The sequence below is a fragment of the Nannobrachium achirus genome (assembly GCF_963921795.1).
Source record: "Nannobrachium achirus genome assembly, chromosome: 2".
NCBI classification, from domain to species: domain Eukaryota; kingdom Metazoa; phylum Chordata; class Actinopteri; order Myctophiformes; family Myctophidae; genus Nannobrachium; species Nannobrachium achirus.
The window spans coordinates 68,145,883-68,168,382 of NC_137811.1; the positions used below are offsets into that span (position 1 = coordinate 68,145,883).

Here is a 22,500-nt window from a genome sequence, read left to right on the forward strand (position 1 = left end):
TCTTGGTGGTGACAGGGACGATGTGGCTCTAGCAGGCGAGCCCAGGGGTCTTGGTGGTGACAGGGACGATGTGGCTCTAGCAGGCGAGCCCAGGGGTCTTGGTGGTGACGGGGACGATCATGTGGCTGACGCTGTCCATGGAGGCGTCGGTGTGCGAGCGCCCTCTCTGCTCGTCCGACTGCAGCCTCTGTCTGCGGCCGTCGGACAGCAGGCGGCTCCTGCCGTCGGAGGAGTGCAGCCGGGTCCTGCCGCTGTCGTAAGACGCCACGCTGGAACCCGACGCAGACCTCAGCCTGGTCATACTGGTGCTGGACACTGTGGGAGGGACAGCAGGGTTCATCAAGATGTCTGTTCACACGGACATGTCCGTGGCAAAGACTTGGCCATGTCCGTGGCAAATTCTAAGAGGTGGTGCCATAGTTTTGTACTTTTTCTGTTTTAATATGTGTCTATGGAGCATGGTCGGATTGGGATTCATTTTCAGCCCGGAAATTTTCAAGCACCACCATAACTCGAGTGAGTACAAATAGAACCAAATGGCCCCGTATAGGGTATAGACCTGTTATAGTCTTTCAGGGCTATCTCCTTTTCTCTCAATCTTTTTTGTATGTCTGTGGCAAAAATAGATATTTTGACAAAAATGTCCACCACAAGCCAACACGGCGATGACCTCTGGAGGAGAGGTCAGTCATTTGTAGTTACTAGTAGCACCAGATTGGTATTTAATATAGGCTAGCATAAACTATGCACAAAAAGTTAGTAAACTTAACTTCGGTTCATTATATCTCGCCTTGGTACCAATTGGTATTGTGTTTTGTATAATTGTTATACTGCTAGTGTACTAGGTTGAGTAAAACAACTGTTTTGAATAGATACGTACTGTATCCCATGCCCTGGATGAAGTATTTCAAGGCTTCAATCATTTTGGCTGGCTGTGGACAGAGAGAAACATTACATTACAGTCATGATCTGCTTGTCATCAAACTCAGGAAGCAGGTTTCTAATAATGCTCATGTTATTTTATGAAACAGATGTTCAAATTGCACACTGTTTGTCACTACATTATATTCACAAATGTGCAGTCCAGAAACCTCAAAACATCCAAGCATGTTGACATAGAGGTGGTTAAGCCTACCTGGTCCACTTGAGGTTGTCCTCCACAGTCTGACATCTGGGGGGACAGAGAAGGGCTTTATGTCTTATGTTGTCTTATGTTTACCAATAATTACCTATAGTAATAGTAGTAATTGGTCTATTGCTTTGACATGCAAACATTAGTCAGTATATAAACAACAGCGTTTTCTAATGGCATGCAACAGTTTGCAACAGGATACAGTTTGGAGAGGTGAGAGGTGCAACAGGTGATCGCATCTTTGGTGGTGGATGTATATCTGATAATGGTCAATGGTATTTAGAGAACCGATGTCTAATTAGTTGAATCTTTTATTTCTTTTTCTTTTTTGCAGTGCAAACCCGCATACAGCTGCTGCCAGAGAGTCAGCCCATGAATCAGTGTTGTGTTTCAGTGGGTTATAATGTACCTTCAGCAGTGTGGACCTGGTGGGGTTGAGTTTGGAGTTACAGTCGACAACGTCCTCCACGGCTGGGGAGCTGTCGCCAACTACGAGAAGAGTGGTGCACCTAAACAGACAGACAGACATACAGACAGAGAGGTCAGACACTGCATACAGATACTGTGGGCATGGACGGACAAACAGAAAAGTCTGAATAGTCAATTCATGTTTGTTTTCATTTATATGGCTGCTATAATTTATATAGCTGCTAAATGTCCTATGAAATGGACTCGGCGAGCTTCAAAGAGAGTGTGGCAGACAGATTACTCTAGTCTAGATAGATATATTGATTGATGAGTGAGTATATTGATTGATGAGTGAGAGAGACTGGCAGTTTATCGTAATGTTATTCTAATCTAACCTGTCAACTGGATGTTAGATGGGATTTTATGCGATGTGATGTGATGTGATGTGATGTGATGTGATGTGATGTGATGTGATGTGATGCCTGGCGTCACTATTCTGTGGTGAAGAGATTTGGTGTCAGACCCCTCGGGATATCGGTCAACGGAAAAAGTCAGTGAGTCAAAATGAGCAGGGACGTGCAGAGAATGTTAGAGAGGCAGGGGCTGACATTTCTAAAAGGGCCTATTGGTGAAAATATAGAAAATAGCAGACCTCCAAGCTCGTGCAAAAAAATGGTGAACTTGAAGGTCGGCTATTTTCTGCACTTGATACCACACTAAACTAAGCATAATCAATCAAGTGAATACTGGAGATGTGGCGTATGGCATGTATTTCTACACAGAGAGGGCAATTCTCTCAACATACGATGCTGCATTCAAGTTCAGGAGAGTTTAGACAAGGCAATTCTCTTGAATGCTGCCTTCAGATTATGGCATGGAAAGAGGGGCATTTGCATTTCTTTCACCACATAGTGAAAACTGCATTCATCGTCTGGATAGGGCACTTTTACTGACCGGTAAAATGGCAGTTTGATGTCTATGTGTGCACGTGCCTGAAAATGAGTCAAGGAGTATTTTCATGACATGGTCGTTTGGTGACAACATGTTTATTTTTTTTAAACCTTCACTTACTTGAGCGTCCTGACGTTGACGTTTCCCTCAGGGACGGGCCTCTCCACGTCCAGGGCTCGCCTGCTGTTGTAGGAGCGCCAGAAGTGTCCCAGGTTGGTCTGGTTCATGGACGTGTTGATGTAGTGGCGGTACGTGGCGATCAGGTCCAGGTTGATCAGGATTTCATCCTGAACAGTCAAGAAAGAGAGAGAGAGACAGAAGGAAATCACGAAAAGAAGAAACTAATAATATGAAGCGGTCGGTCGCTATGGTAAAGCAAAGGGCACCGTACTCGCCGGGTGTCAAGCTTACCTTTCCGAACAGGTGTGAGATGATGGAGTCAGTGAGCGTGTGCGTCCAGTCAGTGATCTGGAATAAGTACAGCAACGTTACAAATGCAGTTCACAAAAGACTCGAGTATCCAGGGACGTGCTGGGCCTCTGATTCAGCTCGGGAAATAGAGTTGGGAGAGGCCCTCATTGCGCGCTACTCAAAGATTTGCCATTTCAGATCATGGCAAGTGACAAGCCAGTGGGACAATTACATGAGTTATATTTCGTTGTTTTCGGGTGGAAACCATGCATGTCCAAAACCGTTTGTTTTGTGTTTATCATTTTAAAAATGATTTAAACTAGTGAAAACAGCCGATCTACAAGCACACAATGCCTCGCAAGTACATTTTATAGATGATAAATACAAAACGGTTTTGGACATACAAGGTTTCCACCCGACAACGACTATATGCTATAAATATAAGGTGCTGGGAGTGAAAATTATAATGTAGGGGTGCCTCGGATTAAAAAAATATTCATGGGGTGCCCTGAGACAAAAAAGTTTGGGAACCCCTGACACAGGGCTTAAGTGGTTAAAGTACAACAACATCTACACTCAGAATATACACAGACACAGCCTATAGATACTGTGTATAGGTCATTACATTTTTCTCAAAATGATTTTTGTTTTTACATTGTGAAATGATTTTAAAAAATGATTTAAATAATGTTGCCAAAAAGAGAGAGAGAAAAAAAAATGCTGACATTGACGTGACTCCTTTCTAAATAATAGGACTTGTTTTTGCATTGGGTTCCGCCCTCTGTTCAACTCAGTGAGTTGAGAATGGAAACACTGCCCTCATGTGGATTCTTTCATATCACACTGTAACACTGTTAGTGAACAAACACTCGGTGGGAAGGATTCCTGTCACAATATAGAGCCGTTTAACACTGTTACTGAACAAGCACTCTATAGCAATGATTAGTGTTAGTGAACACACATACTGTGATTCCTACCTTGAGGCAGCAGCAGCAGTTAGTTGTTTCTCCAACACAGACTGGTTGGACTTCCTGGTCAGGTGAGCAGGCTGGGTGTGAATTCCTTGGCTACAGCGACATCTGTTGATGGGGACCTACTGATTGGTTTTATTTCACCAGACTCTACCTAGCTCCAGTGGGTTGGGGCGGCCGCGGCCGCTTCGCGGCCGCTGCCAGAGCACGCAGTCCGGCTTGGGTGCCCTCCGAGACCTCGGTGTCTGAGTCTGGAGCTCTGTGAAAAAAAAGAAAAAAGAAAAAAAGCCAGCTGCTGAGCGGGCGTGCGTGCGTGCGTGCTTGCGTGCGTTCAGTGCAATGTGAATGCATGTGACCAGTTGATAGGAAGATAGATAGATACGTAATAAACATGAACTAAAAGGAGATCCCAGTAATGTTTTTGGCTTATTTCCACAGGGAAGTCATTCATGAATGAACGAATTATTGATATAGGACTGTCATAGGTACAGTGTCATTGACAGTACAGTTCACTGGTACAAGGTCAACTAAAAGGTGATCCTAGAAAAGACTAAGTCAGGGGGAAACAATTTAAAAAATAAAACAATAAAAACAGCCGATCTACAAGGCTGCATGTGGGCTTGTGGATCAGCTGTTTTGGGTAAATGTGGGTTTGTATTGACCCCTTTATCGAGTGATTGATTGAAGACTTTACGACAAGTTTCATGACAGTACAGTTCACTGGTACAAGCTCAACTAAAAGGAGCTTTATTTATTGAATGAATTATTTCCCTGTCTCCACACCAGGCCCAACTGCGCCGCCACTGACTGATAAATTGCGACCGTCGGGTCGCAGTTCCTATCGAAACCTCGACCGGCTGTCTGTCTGTCCGTCACACTTTTGCCCTGCTCATATCTCTGCAACCGCTGCCCCAATCCGTGCCAAATTTGGCACACACAGTCCTTGCCTGCCAAACTACGATTCTCACATGGCCCTCCTCTTCTAGCGCCACCATGAGGCCAAAACTCATTCTGGACACTGCTCCTACAAATCTTGCCCTAAAATCACACAAATCGGTACACACTTGCTCTACGCTCATGTCATCAACATGGATCTGTCCCATGTAGCGCCACCTTCAGGCCGATTTTTTTAAACCCCTTTTTGGACACTACTCCTACAGATTTTGCCCTAAAATCACGCAAATCGCTACGCAGTCAGTATATATTAGGGAGTCTTACTGGTTTAATTATTTATTTCCCGACTATGTTTCCGAGACTGATTATTTATTTATTTATTTCCCGACTATGTTTCCGAGACTGATTATTTATGTAATTAATTATTTATTTATTTCCGCCCCTGGACTCCGCCCCCCCCAGGCGTCTGCCTATCGATCGGCTGGGCTTTAAAGAGCCATAACTCCGGTTTGCAGCGTGCTACCGTCTCCAAACTCGCTTTCTGGCTTCTCGTGTTACTGGTATTAAATACCACATACAAGCTCACGGAAGCTCCATCCAACTTTCTGCGCAATGCATTATGGGATGTTGGAAAGTTGTGGATACTAGCAACAGAGTATTTAAATAAATAAATAAATAAATAAATATATAATGAATGAACGAACACATGAATAAATAAATAAATAAACAAAGAAAGTGTGTGTGTGTGTGTGTGTGTGTGTGTGTGTGCATGCATGCATGCATGCGTGCGTGCGTGCGTAATTACTGCCTCCTCGTTAAGAACCCCACACATTTAGGCAAATTCTTTCTTTCTTTCTTTCTTCCTTCCTTCCTTCCTTCCTTCCTGTAAATGAGGCCGCATGACAAGCGTTCTCGTCACCGCGCTGACGGGGTAATTACACGCAAATACAAGGGGTGGAGTCGAACTTAACGAGTGGGCGTGGTTTCAACTACACGCTCACAACGCGTCGCATCAAGACGCGTTGTGAGCTTGTAGATCTGCTATTAACGAGTGGGCGTGGTTTCAACAAGAGGGAGGACTCTGACTTAACAAGTGGGCCTAACGTAATGAGTTTTGTGGGCGTCGCATGCATTAATTATGTAAATTAAGCCGACTTATGCAAATGGGGGGGCGGGGCATGGTTTGGAAATGCGTGTGGGCGTGGTGCGTGCGTGCGTGTGCGCCTCAATTAAAATTAATTAATTAATTAATTAACTGCCTCCTCGTTAAGAACCCCGTAAATTTAGGCAAATTCATTTCCTTCCTTCCTTCCTTTTCTTTCTTTCTTTCTTTCTTTCTTTCTTCCTTCCTTCTCCTTCCTTCCTTCCTTCCTTCCTTCTAAATAAATACATAATTAAATAGCGGGGGTCCCCGAGGGTGTCATCGCGTGCGGGGCGGCGAGCCTGATTATTATGTAAATGAGGCTGCATTAATTATGTAAATGAGGTCGGGGTGTGGTCTGCATTAATTATGTAAATGAGGCTGTTAAGTGGCGTTTCCCAGCGCGTAAAAAATTTAGACGACCGTATGTAAATGAAGGGGAGGAGCTTAGTTGACGTATGCAAATTGGGGGCGGGGCATGGTTTGGAAATGCGTTTGGGTATGGTTCGCATACATTATGCTCGCATACATTATGCTAATGAGGGCGTTAAGGTGGGTTTCCCAGCGCGTAAAAAATGCAGACGACCGTATGTAAATGAAGGGGAGGAGCTTAGTCGACGTATGAAAATTGGGGGCGGTGCATGGTTTGGAAATGTGTGTGTGTGTGGTTCGCATAAATTATGCTAATGAGGCTGTTAAGTGGCGTTTCCCAGCGCGTAAAATATGTAGACGACCGTATGTAAATGAAGGGGAGGAGCTTAGTCGACGTATGCCAATTGGGGGCGGGGCATGGTTTGGAAATGCGTTTGGGTATGGTTCGCATACATTATGCTCGCATACATTATGCTAATGAGGGCGTTAAGGTGGGTTTCCCAGCGCGTAAAAAATGCAGACGACCGTATGTAAATGAAGGGGAGGAGCTTAGTCGACGTATGAAAATTGGGGGCGGTGCATGGTTTGGAAATGTGTGTGTGTGTGGTTCGCATAAATTATGCTAATGAGGCTGTTAAGTGGCGTTTCCCAGCGCGTAAAATATGCAGACGACCGTATGTAATTGAAGGGGAGGAGCTTAGGCGACGTATGCAAATTGGGGGCGCGGCATGGTTTGGAAATGCGTGTGGGCGTGGTTTGCAGACATTATGCTCGCATACATTATGCTAATGATGGCGTTAAGGTGGGTTTCCCAGCGCGTAAAAAATGCAGACGACCGTATGTAAATGAAGGGGAGGAGCTTAGTCGACGTATGAAAATTGGGGGCGGTGCATGGTTTGGAAATGTGTGTGTGTGTGGTTCGCATAAATTATGCTAATGAGGCTGTTAAGTGGCGTTTCCCAGCGCGTAAAATATGTAGACGACCGTATGTAAATGAAGGGGAGGAGCTTAGTCGACGTATGCAAATTGGGGGCGGGGCATGGTTTGGAAATGCGTTTGGGTGTGGTTCGCATACATTATGCTCGCATACATTATGCTAATGAGGGCGTTAAGGTGGGTTTCCCAGCGCGTAAAAAATGCAGACGACCGTATGTAAATGAAGGGGAGGAGCTTAGTCGACGTATGAAAATTGGGGGCGGTGCATGGTTTGGAAATGTGTGTGTGTGTGGTTCGCATAAATTATGCTAATGAGGCTGTTAAGTGGCGTTTCCCAGCGCGTAAAATATGTAGACGACCGTATGTAAATGAAGGGGAGGAGCTTAGTCGACGTATGCCAATTGGGGGCGGGGCATGGTTTGGAAATGCGTTTGGGTATGGTTCGCATACATTATGCTCGCATACATTATGCTAATGAGGGCGTTAAGGTGGGTTTCCCAGCGCGTAAAAAATGCAGACGACCGTATGTAAATGAAGGGGAGGAGCTTAGTCGACGTATGAAAATTGGGGGCGGTGCATGGTTTGGAAATGTGTGTGTGTGTGGTTCGCATAAATTATGCTAATGAGGCTGTTAAGTGGCGTTTCCCAGCGCGTAAAATATGTAGACGACCGTATGTAAATGAAGGGGAGGAGCTTAGTCGACGTATGCAAATTGGGGGCGGGGCATGGTTTGGAAATGCGTTTGGGTGTGGTTCGCATACATTATGCTCGCATACATTATGCTAATGAGGGCGTTAAGGTGGGTTTCCCAGCGCGTAAAAAATGCAGACGACCGTATGTAAATGAAGGGGAGGAGCTTAGTCGACGTATGAAAATTGGGGGCGGTGCATGGTTTGGAAATGTGTGTGTGTGTGGTTCGCATAAATTATGCTAATGAGGCTGTTAAGTGGCGTTTCCCAGCGCGTAAAATATGTAGACGACCGTATGTAAATGAAGGGGAGGAGCTTAGTCGACGTATGCCAATTGGGGGCGGGGCATGGTTTGGAAATGCGTTTGGGTATGGTTCGCATACATTATGCTCGCATACATTATGCTAATGAGGGCGTTAAGGTGGGTTTCCCAGCGCGTAAAAAATGCAGACGACCGTATGTAAATGAAGGGGAGGAGCTTAGTCGACGTATGAAAATTGGGGGCGGTGCATGGTTTGGAAATGTGTGTGTGTGTGGTTCGCATAAATTATGCTAATGAGGCTGTTAAGTGGCGTTTCCCAGCGCGTAAAATATGCAGACGACCGTATGTAAATGAAGGGGAGGAGCTTAGGCGACGTATGCAAATTGGGGGCGCGGCATGGTTTGGAAATGCGTGTGGGCGTGGTTTGCAGACATTATGCTCGCATACATTATGCTAATGATGGCGTTAAGGTGGGTTTCCCAGCGCGTAAAAAATGCAGACGACCGTATGTAAATGAAGGGGAGGAGCTTAGTCGACGTATGAAAATTGGGGGCGGTGCATGGTTTGGAAATGTGTGTGTGTGTGGTTCGCATAAATTATGCTAATGAGGCTGTTAAGTGGCGTTTCCCAGCGCGTAAAATATGTAGACGACCGTATGTAAATGAAGGGGAGGAGCTTAGTCGACGTATGCAAATTGGGGGCGGGGCATGGTTTGGAAATGCGTTTGGGTATGGTTCGCATACATTATGCTCGCATACATTATGCTAATGAGGGCGTTAAGGTGGGTTTCCCAGCGCGTAAAAAATGCAGACGACCGTATGTAAATGAAGGGGAGGAGCTTAGTCGACGTATGAAAATTGGGGGCGGTGCATGGTTTGGAAATGTGTGTGTGTGTGGTTCGCATAAATTATGCTAATGAGGCTGTTAAGTGGCGTTTCCCAGCGCGTAAAATATGCAGACGACCGTATGTAAATGAAGGGGAGGAGCTTAGGCGACGTATGCAAATTGGGGGCGGGGCATGGTTTGGAAATGCGTGTGGGCGTGGTTTGCAGACATTATGCTCGCATACATTATGCTAATGATGGCGTTAAGGTGGGTTTCCCAGCGCGTAAAAAATGCAGACGACCGTATGTAAATGAAGGGGAGGAGCTTAGTCGACGTATGAAAATTGGGGGCGGTGCATGGTTTGGAAATGTGTGTGTGTGTGGTTCGCATAAATTATGCTAATGAGGCTGTTAAGTGGCGTTTCCCAGCGCGTAAAATATGCAGACGACCGTATGTAAATGAAGGGGAGGAGCTTAGGCGACGTATGCAAATTGGGGGCGGGGCATGGTTTGGAAATTCGTGTGGGCGTGGTTTGCAGACATTATGCTCGCATACATTATGCTAATGATGGCGTTAAGGTGGGTTTCCCAGCGCGTAAAAAATGCAGACGACCGTATGTAAATGAAGGGGAGGAGCTTAGTCGACGTATGAAAATTGGGGCGGGGCATGGTTTGGAAATGCGTTTGGGTGTGGTTCGCATACATTATGCTCGCATACATTATGCTAATGAGGGTGTTAAGGTAGGTTTCCCAGCGCGTAAAAAATTTAGATGACCGTATGTAAATGAAGGGGAGGAGCTTAGTCGACGTATGCAAATTGGGGGCGGGGCATGGTTTGGAAATGCGTTTGGGTATGGTTCGCATACATTATGCTTGCATACATTATGCTAATGAGGGCGTTAAGGTGGGTTTCCCAGCGCGTAAAAAATGCAGACGACCGTATGTAAATGAAGGGGAGGAGCTTAGTCGACGTATGAAAATTGGGGCTGGTGCATGGTTTGGAAATGCGTGTGGGCGTGTTGCGCATACATTATGCTTGCATACATTATGCTAATGAGGGCGTTAAGGTGGGTTTCCCAGGGCTTAAAAAATACAGATGACCGTAGTGAGCATTCGTTCCACGAACGCATTCATTCAATGAATGAATGAATAAATAAATAAAGTGCACATGCACACACGTGTGTGCGTGCTTGCGTGCGTGCGTGCGTGCGTGCGTGCGTGCGTGCGTGCGTGCGTGCGTGCGTGCGTGCGTGCGTGCGTGCGTGCGTGCGTGCGTGCGAGCGAACGCACGTGCACGCACGCACGCACGCACACTTTATTATTTATTCATTCATTCACGCACGCACACACGCATGCACACTTTATTTTTTAATTAATTCATGAATACAGCCTGCGATATGCGTGAAATCTTGCAAGCACATTCCCACTAGGTCAAGGAACAGATGCCTCCCTTCTCACATTGGCCTGTTATAGCGCCACCAGCGGGTCAACTTTTGCATAACACATTTTTGGAACAAAATGCCTCAAATCATGCATGCAGCTAATTTCAGTAACGTCAAAGAGAGCACTGCCTGCGATCTTGACATTTTGTACTTTTATAGACATTGTTTTCTGGCTTGAAGCGAGCCCACAATTGTTTCGAAGGAACAATATTTTCTAGTTTCCATATGATATGCGTAACTACCGCTGACGCAGCCGACGCATGCGCATTAGGGCCCGTGACGTCCAGGGGCACACGCAGGTGGAGGAGAAAAAAAAAATCTAATAATAACAATGTATACAGACGGAGCCGCTTCTGTCCTGATCTGTTGCATCTATTTCCTGTAGTAGGCTGCTACCATTTCAAAATAAAACATGTGTTGAATGATCACTTTACAAATATCCAATACAATGACTCTTGTTTTGAAATGTCCACTGGTATGACAGGAAGCTATGACAGGGCCCCTTAATGCTGCTGACGGAACACAGGCTGAAGAGACGTTCTGAACTTCTGAAGTAAAAACAACACTCTCGGGCATTATGGAATATAAAGTTTCAACACACGACTTTGGGGAACAGTTAATATTTGCCATGCTCTCTAAAACCAAGACACTGTGGAATATGGAACAAAACGTGCCCAACTGGTCTTGTTGTTGTCATCCACCTTACTTTAGCAGGTGAGTTAAGTAATTAATATAAATAATGCTGGTTTGCAGTGATGCATCACTGTCAATTAAACTGTGTGCTGTCATTAATGTAGGCCTAGTTGTCTTAATGGATGATATTTATAATGCTGTTTTGGAAAAACGGCGTGGTGATGTTTGTAGTGTGAAGACTAATGTCAGAGTTGTTGTGTTGGAGTGCCATATAAGAGTTCATTAGCACCAGAGAGAGATGGAGACAGTGAGACACTACTTGGTTGGGCTACATATTGTCATGAATTAGATGGCGAGTGTGTAGATGTCTTCTGTTGGAGCCTGGTGTCCCGCATTTGCGCTGTCTGCATTTGCGCTGTAGAAAAAAGGTGGTTGTTGTTGTTGTTGTTGTTGTTGTTGTGGGGCACTTGGTGAAAATCTCGCATCGGGGCACACCGGGGGCTAGTTTCGCCACTGTGTATGTCCAAAAAAAATAAAAAAATGATTTAAACTAGTCAAAACAGCCGATCTACAAGCACACAACGCCTCGCACTGTAGATCTGCTGTTTTCACTACTTTTTGTGCAAACAGTAACATTTTTACTTTTGTGCAAACAGTTTCATTTTTTCCTAATGGCCCGGCCTGGACCGACCGATAATGAACCGGCCGTTCGGGAGTTGTCCCGCTTTTCCCAATGGCCAGCACGTCCCTGCGAGTATCTAAAAGGACCATAGCTACGATTCACAAGATGTCGTGATTAAACAATGGCTGAAGGAAGGTGTTGGCATGAGGCGAAGCGATTTATTGTAGAGAGAAAAAAGGGAGGACTCCAGTCAATGCAGTATAGGGTTTCAGTGGATAAGTCATCCATGTTTAGTGTTAAACGTGATGTCTCTTTGGAACATACCCTAGATGGGTGATATTATGTAAATAAGGGATGACTCTAGGCCAATCATATAGTGATGAGTTCTCCTCTCTGGTTCCCAATGATAAACAAGGTTTGGGAATATTTGCAAAGAAATCTGCAGTGTAACATAACCCGACATGCTGTGTAGTTTGTACATTCTGGATGTTGAATGAATCATGCATGGTGCAGAGCACAATAGCGACGCATGCAGGCGCGCACGCACACACACACACACACACACACACACACACACACACACACACACACACACACACACACACACACACACACACACACACACACACACACACACACGCAATCACATAGATAAAGACAAAAAAAACTGACCTTGTGTGTCATGGTGTCTATAAATGTTTCTGCGTTTGCGTTGATGTTGATCAAAACCAAACCCTCCACCAGGTCAGGATGGTTCAGCTGCACGCACACACACACACACACACACACACACACACACACACACACACACACACACACACACACACACACACACACACACACACACACAGAAATAGGTCAGGGTGGACATTTTGTTTTTGTTTAAATGTGTCATGTGTTATTAAATGTATTATTATTATTTTTTTATCTCGATTTTAGAGACCAAACAGGAACTTACAGCGAACTTGGCCAGGACGTTGGCCCCTGCTCCGACTCCCAACCCGATCACACTGCGAAACCTGCAAAGGTCAACACAGGAAGTTAGTATTGCACATGGATTTGATGATTTTTCATAACTGGCATTACAAACGGGACTGGATGGCCAGTCCTACTGGTCAGAATGCTTTGAAGTGTGTCTTCTCACCCGTAGTGTTTGAGCACAGTGGTCAGGCCTTCTGACAGCTGGTCCATGGTGGGGTAGGCATACCTGAGAGGGGTCAAAGGTCAAAAACGTCACAACAACCCCATATAATGTAGGATAATTATCCAATGGATCAGTGATTCTCAACCTTTTTCGTTTCCGGGAACCCCACTTTAATATGCATTAGATCCCATTTTGATACCATTTATTTTAATCTCTGGGACACCAATCTACAAGGTAAAAAAAAATCCACAATTAACTGTAAATTTGAGAGTGTACAAATGGAACCAAATGGATCCGTAAGGGTCCATTTGGACCCCTGGTGGTCCCTGGATCCACATAAGAATAAAGTGGCATCGCACTTCCTCGCAAAAATGTAAACAACTATGTATGGCAATGTTTCAGATTCATGCTTTGTACATTTATGTTACATGCTGTCAGACAGACAGACAGACAGACAGACAGACAGACAGACAGACAGACAGACAGACAGACAGACAGACAGACAGACAGACTACTGACCCAGCAGACAGGGTACTGACAGACAGACAGACAGACAGACAGACAGACAGACAGACAGACAGACAGACAGACAGACAGACAGACAGACTACTGACCCAGCAGACAGACAGACAGACAGACAGACAGACAGACAGACAGACAGACAGACAGACAGACAGACAGACAGACAGACAGACAGACAGACAGACAGACAGACAGACAGACAGACAGACGTTCTTGTTCAGATTGTGTGTGTGTGTGTCAGGGATTATTATAGTTAACTAAAACTAAGGAAAACAGGGAGAAAATAAATGTCATGAAAAGAAACAAGTTAAATAAAACTACAATAAAAAATGTGCAACAAATAGACTAAATCAGACTAATATTAAACCATCTTAATTTTTACATGTCAAGCAGTCTATTACCCTACCCTTTTCAGCATTATGGCATTCTTCGGTTTCTCGTTTCGAGCTTGTAGATCTGCTACTTTTGATGCGTTTGTGAGAAGCTGTAGTATGATCGAGTAGGGCATTCATTTACCAAAACAAATACATCTAGAATATGGAGATAAGAGGTTTCTGGCTTTCTGTCCAACAGAAATGTCATCCATTAGTAAACCTAAAATGAAACAAACAAATGTATGATTTGAAACCATAAAGCTGGTCTGAGCGCCCCTGTGCCTACATGTGCGTGTGACATAATTGAAATAGATTGTGGACAAGGCATTCTCTTGAATGCTGCCTTCAGGTATGGCAAGGAAAGGGGGCATTTCAATGTGTTTCTTTCATCGTAGTAAAAAAAAAGATGCATTCATGGTCAGGACTCTGGAGAGAGGGCACTTTTTGCTGATGGATAAAAGGGCAGGGGCTCAAGCCCCCTTTGATGTCTATGTGTGCAGGTGCCTGGATGCAGGTGTTCAGGTTGTTATGCCTTTAACCCCCTATCCAAGGGGGCTTTATTTGCATGAGAAAGCATATTTTTACGAAAAGCAAATATGCAACAAACCTATCAAAAACTAGCCTAAGAAATAGGAAAGACGTGTGTAAACACTACTACTCAGAATAAGTGTGCGTGTGTGTGTGTGTGTGTGTGTGTGTGACGTGTGTGTGTGTGCGGCGTGCGTGTGTTGGTATTTACACGTAAGCAGTATAGCACCCACTCTTTTACAAGGTGCTGGGGAGTGTTTTACATTGTGCAATGTTGTACAGTAGTTTGTTCAACTCGTTTACATTCATCATCTCTCTCTCTCTCAGTCGTCCTCAGACGAGCTTCCATCGGAGTCTCCATGGGTTCTTTTTAAGCACATTGCTCTTTTTAAAGTGTTTTACCAATGAAATATGATTATTTACAGTGTAGTGAACATGAATAGCATAGTAAACATAATACACTGTATCTTTAAGCACATTTTATTAACAGTGTAGGAAACACCGCTTGCTGTTTATTAAAAGTTTATTCACATAATATATTGTCACATCAGATATGAATTGCTAAATACATTTAGCATAAATTAGTACACATTGGCTCTGGAAAACAGCTCTATTTTAGTTTTATAACTGAATGTATTTAACACACATTCCTAAGTTACAAACGCTAATGAGCTTCATGTAGCCTTTTCCTGAAAATACCGGTACATTCATTTAAAAACATAGGATCATTATATATAGCATTAACATTAAACCTCCCAGTATAGTGAATATACCATTAGATAGTTAATACAGTACAAGAGAGGAGGGGAGGGGAGAGGAGAGGAGAGGAGAGGAGAGGAGAGGAGAGGAGAGGAGAGGAGAGGAGAGGAGAGGACAGGAGAGGAGAGGAGAGGAGAGGAGAGGACAGGACAGGACAGGACAGGACAGGACAGGAGAGGAGAGGAGAGGAGAGGAGAGGACAGGAGAGGAGAGGAGAGGAGAGGAGAGGAGAGGAGAGGAGAGGAGAGGAGAGGAGAGGACAGGACAGGACAGGACAGGACAGGACAGGACAGGACAGGACAGGAGAATATAGGAAAGGAGAGAAGGGGAGAGGAGAGGAAAAGATGAGACGACAGGAGGAGAGAAGACTAGAGGAGAGTAAAGGAGAGAAGAAGTGAGGAGTGCAGAGGGGGAGAGAGGCGAAGAGGAGAGAGGATGGGAGGAGAGGAGAAGAGTGGGAGGAAAGGAAAGAAAAGGAGAATAGAGAAGAGGGGAAGGGAGGGGAGGGGAGAGGAGAGGAGAGGAGAGGAGAGGAGAGGAGAGGAGAGGAGAGGAGAGGAGAGGAGAGGAGATAGTCAGGGGATATTAATAAAACCTGGGAATAAATTCCTTACCAAACAATTTCTTCACCAATGTGTTCGTAAAGGTTTGAAATTCAAAATCCATAAGGAGAATCTTTGACAGCTAGGGTAACTTTAGGTCTCATTCACTTGCTATACAATTTACTATAAAGGAAAAAGAGACTCCCAAAAAATCTGCTTTAAGTGGGATGTGAGAGGGGTCTGACTAGGTGTTTTTAATTATTCTGAATCCATTGCAAGCATTTGTTTTGCACGAAAACATTCTTGGGCTAAAAGTGGACCCCACAAAACGATGGTTTAGTGATGAGTGATCACTTTTCACAGTTTTGTGGGGTCCATATTTAGCCCAAGGAATGTTTTTCGTGCAAAACAAATGCTTGCAATGGATTCAGAATAATTAAAAACACCTAGTCAGACCCCTCACATCCCACTTAAAGCAAATTTCTTTGGGAGTCTTTAGTAAGTGAATGAGACCTAAAGTTACCCTGGCTGTCAAAGATTCTCCTTAAGGATTTTGAATTTCAAACTTTGTTAGATATGTTACCTAGACACCTTTACGAACACATTGGTGAAGAAATCGTTTGGTAAGGAATTTATTCCCAGCTTTGACAGGTATTCTGATAATATTCCCTGAGGAGAGGGCATATAAAAGCTGGAACACTAGATACACTGTAAAAAAGAAACAGGCCGCTTTTACACTTGTTAAATCATGATTAGACTACATCAACCCTTAGGATTTAGCTGTGTGGATCTTATAGATAAAGGATTGACAGAATACAGGATAACAACAGGGATGAGAGGACAGGAGGAGGTATAAAAGAGACATGGCAGGAGGGACAGCACAGCCAGACAGACAACATTATAATGACAATAAAACAAGAGGATAGATTGAGGTTTTAGGAAAGCAATGAAGTATGAGAATCTTTACAGTGATGTTTGGGGTCCCAGAGATAATGTAGAAAATAAACAAAACAGAGTGTGTCAAATGAAAATGTTTGAGAAACTCTGCTCTGATCAAACCTCGATATTTCCACGTCGCATTTGTTCGACCAAGGGTCAGGCTTAGGCTTAGGTTTTAGGGTAAGGTTTAGGCATAGTTTTACTGAGGTTAGGGTTAGGTTTAGGCAGAGTAGCGTTCACCAGGTTAACATTCACCAGCGTCGAACTACTGGGATGTCGAACAAATGTTACGTGGAGATATGGCCAGGGGCGTCACAAGGGGTAGGAAAGTGGGACTGAGTTACCAGGGCCCAAGGTGGAGGGGCCCTAGTAACTTTAGCTATTAAAAAATAGCAGATATACAAGCTCACAGCGCGGCACCGAGTGCCGCGCTGCGAGCTTGTAGATCTGCTATTTTTGAAAAGTCGTGAAAATGTGCGCAAATCTTTGAATATATGTATTTTTTTAAGTGAACATTTGTAACTAAAATTTTGCTTCTGGGGGGTCCCTGGAACTAAATATTTTGAGATGGGGGGGGGTCCTTCACGTGAAAAAGTTTGAGCATCACTGACATGGAAACATAGGTTTCTTGGCACACATTTTCACGATTTTTCAAAAATAGCAGATCTACAAGCTCGCAGCGCGGCACTCGGTGCCGCGCTGTGAGCTTGTATATCTGCTATTTTTCAATAGTTAACATTCATGGGGGGGCCCGCAGTGAATCCTTGTACCCAGGGCCCAGAATTTGGTGTGACGCCCCTGGATATGGCCACGCTCCACCTGGGCTCTAGCAGGCGAGCCCAGGGGTCTTGGTGGTGACAGGGACGATGTGGCTCTAGCAGGCGAGCCCAGGGGTCTTGGTGGTGACGGGGACGATCATGTGGCTGACGCTGTCCATGGAGGCGTCGGTGTGCGAGCGCCCTCGCTGCTCGTCCGACTGCAGCCTCTGTCTGCGGCCGTCGGACAGCAGGCGGCTCCTGCCGTCGGAGGAGTGCAGCCGGGTCCTGCCGCTGTCGTAAGACGCCACGCTGGAACCCGACGCAGACCTCAGCCTGGTCATACTGGTGCTGGACACTGTGGGAGGGACAGCAGGGTTCATCAAGATGTCTGTTCACACGGACATGTCCGTGGCAAAGACTTGGCCATGTCCGTGGCAAATTCTAAGAGGTGGTGCCATAGTTTTGTACTTTTTCTGTTTTAATCATGTGTCTATGGAGCATGGTCGGATTGGGATTCATTTTCAGCCCGGAAATGTTCAAGCACCACCATAACTCGAGTGAGTACAAATAGAACCAAATGGCCCCGTATAGGGTATAGACCTGTTATAGTCTTTCAGGGCTATCTCCTTTTCTCTCAATCTTTTTTGTATGTCTGTGGCAAAAATAGATATTTTGACAAAAATGTCCACCACAAGCCAACACGACGATGACCTCTGGAGGAGAGGTCAGTCATTTGTAGTTACTAGTAGCACCAGATTGGTATTTAATATAGGCTAGCATAAACTATGCACAAAAAGTTAGTAAACTTAACTTCGGTTCATTATATCTCGCCTTGGTACCAATTGGTATTGTGTTTTGTATAATTGTTATACTGCTAGTGTACTAGGTTGAGTAAAACAACTGTTTTGAATAGATACGTACTGTATCCCATGCCCTGGATGAAGTATTTCAAGGCTTCAATCATTTTGGCTGGCTGTGGACAGAGAGAAACATTACATTACAGTCATGATCTGCTTGTCATCAAACTCAGGAAGCAGGTTTCTAATAATGCTCATGTTATTTTATGAAACAGATGTTCAAATTGCACACTGTTTGTCACTACATTATATTCACAAATTTGCAGTCCAGAAACCTCAAAACATCCAAGCATGTTGACATAGAGGTGGTTAAGCCTACCTGATCCACTTGAGGTTGTCCTCCACAGTCTGACATCTGGGGGGACAGAGAAGGGCTTTATGTCTTATGTTGTCTTATGTTTACCAATAATTACCTATAGTAATAGTAGTAATTGGTCTATTGCTTTGACATGCAAACATTAGTCAGTATATAAACAACAGCGTTTTCTAATGGCATGCAACAGTTTGCAGGATACTGTTTGGAGAGGTGAGAGGTGCAACAGGTGATCGCATCTTTGGTGGTGGATGTATATCTGATAATGGTCAATGGTATTTAGAGAACCGATGTCTAATTAGTTGAATCTTTTATTTCTTTTTCTTTTTTGCAGTGCCAGAGAGTCAGCCCATGGATCAGTGTCAGTCAGATTGTGTTTCAGTGGGTTATAATGTACCTTCAGCAGTGTGGACCTGGTGGGGTTGAGTTTGGAGTTACAGTCGACAACGTCCTCCACGGCTGGGGAGCTGTCGCCAACTACCAGAAGAGTGGTGCACCTAAACAGACAGACAGACATACAGACAGAGAGGTCAGACACTGCATACAGATACTGTGGGCATGGACGGACAAACAGAAAAGTCTGAATAGTCAATTCATGTTTGTTTTCATTTATATGGCTGCTATAATTTATATAGCTGCTAAATGTCCTATGAAATGGACTCGGCGAGCTTCAAAGAGAGTGTGGCAGATAGATTACTCTAGATAGATATATTGATTGATGAGTGAGTATTGATTGATGAGTGAGAGAGACAGGCAGTTTATCGTAAATGTTATTCTAATCTAACCTGTCAACTGGACGTTAGATGGGATTTTATGCGATGTGATGTGATGTGATGTGATGTGATGTGATGTGATGTGATGTGATGCCTGGCGTCACTATTCTGTGGTGAGGAGATTTGGTGCCAGACCCCTCGGGGATATCGGTCAACGGAAAAAGTCAGTGAGTCAAAATGAGCAGGGACGTGCAGAGAATGTTAGAGAGGCAGGGGCTGACATTTCTAAAAGGGCCTTTTGGTGAAAATATAGAAAATAGCAGACCTCCAAGCTCGTGCAACAAATTGTGAACTTGAAGGTCGGCTATTTTCTGCACTTGATACCACACTAAACTAAGCATAATCAATCAAGTGAATACTGGAGATGTGGCATATGGCAATGTATTTCTACACAGAGAGGGCAATTCTCTCAACATACGATGCTGCATTCAAGTTCAGGAGAGTGTAGACAAGGCAATTCTCTTGAATGCTGCCTTCAGATTATGGCATGGAAAGAGGGGCATTTGCATTTCTTTCACCACATAGTGAAAACTGCATTCATCGTCTGGATAGGGCACTTTTACTGACCGGTAAAATGGCAGTTTGATGTCTATGTGTGCACATGTCTGAAAATGAGTCAAGGAGTATGTTCATGACATGGTCGTTTGGTGACAACATGTTTATTTTTTTAAACCTTCACTTACTTGAGCGTCCTGACGTTGACGTTTCCCTCAGGGACGGGCCTCTCCACGTCCAGGGCTCGCCTGCTGTTGTAGGAGCGCCAGAAGTGTCCCAGGTTGGTCTGGTTCATGGACGTGTTGATGTAGTGGCGGTACGTGGCGATCAGGTCCAGGTTGATCAGGATTTCATCCTGAACAGTCAAGAAAGAGAGAGAGAGACAGAAGGAAATCACGAAAAGAAGAAACTAATAATATGAAGCGGTCGGTCGCTATGGTAAAGCAAAGGGCACCGTACTCGCCGGGTGTCAAGCTTACCTTTCCGAACAGGTGTGAGATGATGGAGTCAGTGAGCGTGTGCGTCCAGTCAGTGATCTGGAATAAGTACAGCAACGTTACAAATGCAGTTCACAAAAGACTCGAGTATCCAGGGACGTGCTGGGCCTCTGATTCAGCTCGGGAAATAGAGTTGGGAGAGGCCCTCATTGCGCGCTACTCAAAGATTTGCCATTTCAGATCATGGCAAGTGACAAGCCAGTGGGACAATTACATGAGTTATATTTCGTTGTTTTCGGGTGGAAACCATGCATGTCCAAAACCGTTTGTTTTGTGTTTATCATTTTAAAAATGATTTAAACTAGTGAAAACAGCCGATCTACAAGCACACAATGCCTCGCAAGTACATTTTATAGATGATAAATACAAAACGGTTTTGGACATACAAGGTTTCCACCCGACAACGACTATATGCTATAAATATAAGGTGCTGGGAGTGAAAATTATAATGTAGGGGTGCCTCGGATTAAAAAAATATTCATGGGGTGCCCTGAGACAAAAAAGTTTGGGAACCCCTGACACAGGGCTTAAGTGGTTAAAGTACAACAACATCTACACTCAGAATATACACAGACACAGCCTATAGATACTGTGTATAGGTCATTACATTTTTCTCAAAATGATTTTTGTTTTTACATTGTGAAATGATTTTAAAAAATGATTTAAATAATGTTGCCAAAAAGAGAGAGAGAAAAAAAATGCTGACATTGACGTGACTCCTTTCTAAATAATAGGACTTGTTTTTGCATTGGGTTCCGCCCTCTGTTCAACTCAGTGAGTTGAGAATGGAAACACTGCCCTCATGTGGATTCTTTCATATCACACTGTAACACTGTTAGTGAACAAACACTCGGTGGGAAGGATTCCTGTCACAATATAGAGCCGTTTAACACTGTTACTGAACAAGCACTCTATAGCAATGATTAGTGTTAGTGAACACACATACTGTGATTCCTACCTTGAGGCAGCAGCAGCAGTTAGTTGTTTCTCCAACACAGACTGGTTGGACTTCCTGGTCAGGTGAGCAGGCTGGGTGTGAATTCCTTGGCTACAGCGACATCTGTTGATGGGGACCTACTGATTGGTTTTATTTCACCAGACTCTACCTAGCTCCAGTGGGTTGGGGCGGCCGCGGCCGCTTCGCGGCCGCTGCCAGAGCACGCAGTCCGGCTTGGGTGCCCTCCGAGACCTCGGTGTCTGAGTCTGGAGCTCTGTGAAAAAAAAGAAAAAAGAAAAAAAGCCAGCTGCTGAGCGGGCGTGCGTGCGTGCGTGCTTGCGTGCGTTCAGTGCAATGTGAATGCATGTGACCAGTTGATAGGAAGATAGATAGATACGTAATAAACATGAACTAAAAGGAGATCCCAGTAATGTTTTTGGCTTATTTCCACAGGGAAGTCATTCATGAATGAACGAATTATTGATATAGGACTGTCATAGGTACAGTGTCATTGACAGTACAGTTCACTGGTACAAGGTCAACTAAAAGGTGATCCTAGAAAAGACTAAGTCAGGGGGAAACAATTTAAAAAATAAAACAATAAAAACAGCCGATCTACAAGGCTGCATGTGGGCTTGTGGATCAGCTGTTTTGGGTAAATGTGGGTTTGTATTGACCCCTTTATCGAGTGATTGATTGAAGACTTTACGACAAGTTTCATGACAGTACAGTTCACTGGTACAAGCTCAACTAAAAGGAGCTTTATTTATTGAATGAATTATTTCCCTGTCTCCACACCAGGCCCAACTGCGCCGCCACTGACTGATAAATTGCGACCGTCGGGTCACAGTTCCTATCGAAACCTCGACCGGCTGTCTGTCTGTCCGTCACACTTTTGCCCTGCTCATATCTCTGCAACCGCTGCCCCAATCCGTGCCAAATTTGGCACACACAGTCCTTGCCTGCCAAACTACGATTCTCACATGGCCCTCCTCTTCTAGCGCCACCATGAGGCCAAAACTCATTCTGGACACTGCTCCTACAAATCTTGCCCTAAAATCACACAAATCGGTACACACTTGCTCTACGCTCATGTCATCAACATGGATCTGTCCCATGTAGCGCCACCTTCAGGCCGATTTTTTTAAACCCCTTTTTGGACACTACTCCTACAGATTTTGCCCTAAAATCACGCAAATCGCTACGCAGTCAGTATATATTAGGGAGTCTTACTGGTTTAATTATTTATTTCCCGACTATGTTTCCGAGACTGATTATTTATTTATTTATTTCCCGACTATGTTTCCGAGACTGATTATTTATGTAATTAATTATTTATTTATTTCCGCCCCTGGACTCCGCCCCCCCCAGGCG

At 44.5% G+C, this 22,500-nt stretch overlaps 2 protein-coding genes across 2 annotated transcripts in view; both read right to left on the reverse strand.

Annotated features, from left to right (window-relative positions):
• Nucleotides 1–76: 76 nt before the first annotated feature.
• LOC308299976 (protein NDRG1-like) lies at nucleotides 77–13,772 on the reverse strand (the record flags this gene model as incomplete). Its single annotated transcript, XM_080743743.1, has 10 exons — nucleotides 77–315; nucleotides 881–932; nucleotides 1,136–1,171; nucleotides 1,542–1,641; nucleotides 2,612–2,778; nucleotides 2,903–2,959; nucleotides 12,361–12,447; nucleotides 12,647–12,707; nucleotides 12,833–12,895; nucleotides 13,756–13,772. The coding sequence occupies 10 exons, from the start codon at nucleotides 13,770–13,772 to the stop codon at nucleotides 77–79; spliced, it is 879 nt and encodes a 292-aa protein (XP_080599869.1).
• A 3,598-nt stretch (nucleotides 13,773–17,370) lies between these two features.
• LOC308299987 (protein NDRG1-like) overlaps nucleotides 17,371–22,500 on the reverse strand; it is a gene marked incomplete at both ends in the record, with an annotated part of 11,649 nt that continues 6,519 nt past the window's right edge. The window contains 6 exons of the mRNA XM_080743753.1: nucleotides 17,371–17,609; nucleotides 18,176–18,227; nucleotides 18,431–18,466; nucleotides 18,822–18,921; nucleotides 19,881–20,047; nucleotides 20,172–20,228. Of these exons, the coding sequence (XP_080599879.1) occupies nucleotides 17,371–17,609; nucleotides 18,176–18,227; nucleotides 18,431–18,466; nucleotides 18,822–18,921; nucleotides 19,881–20,047; nucleotides 20,172–20,228 (651 nt within the window). The remainder of the gene's footprint in view (nucleotides 17,610–18,175; nucleotides 18,228–18,430; nucleotides 18,467–18,821; nucleotides 18,922–19,880; nucleotides 20,048–20,171; nucleotides 20,229–22,500) is intronic.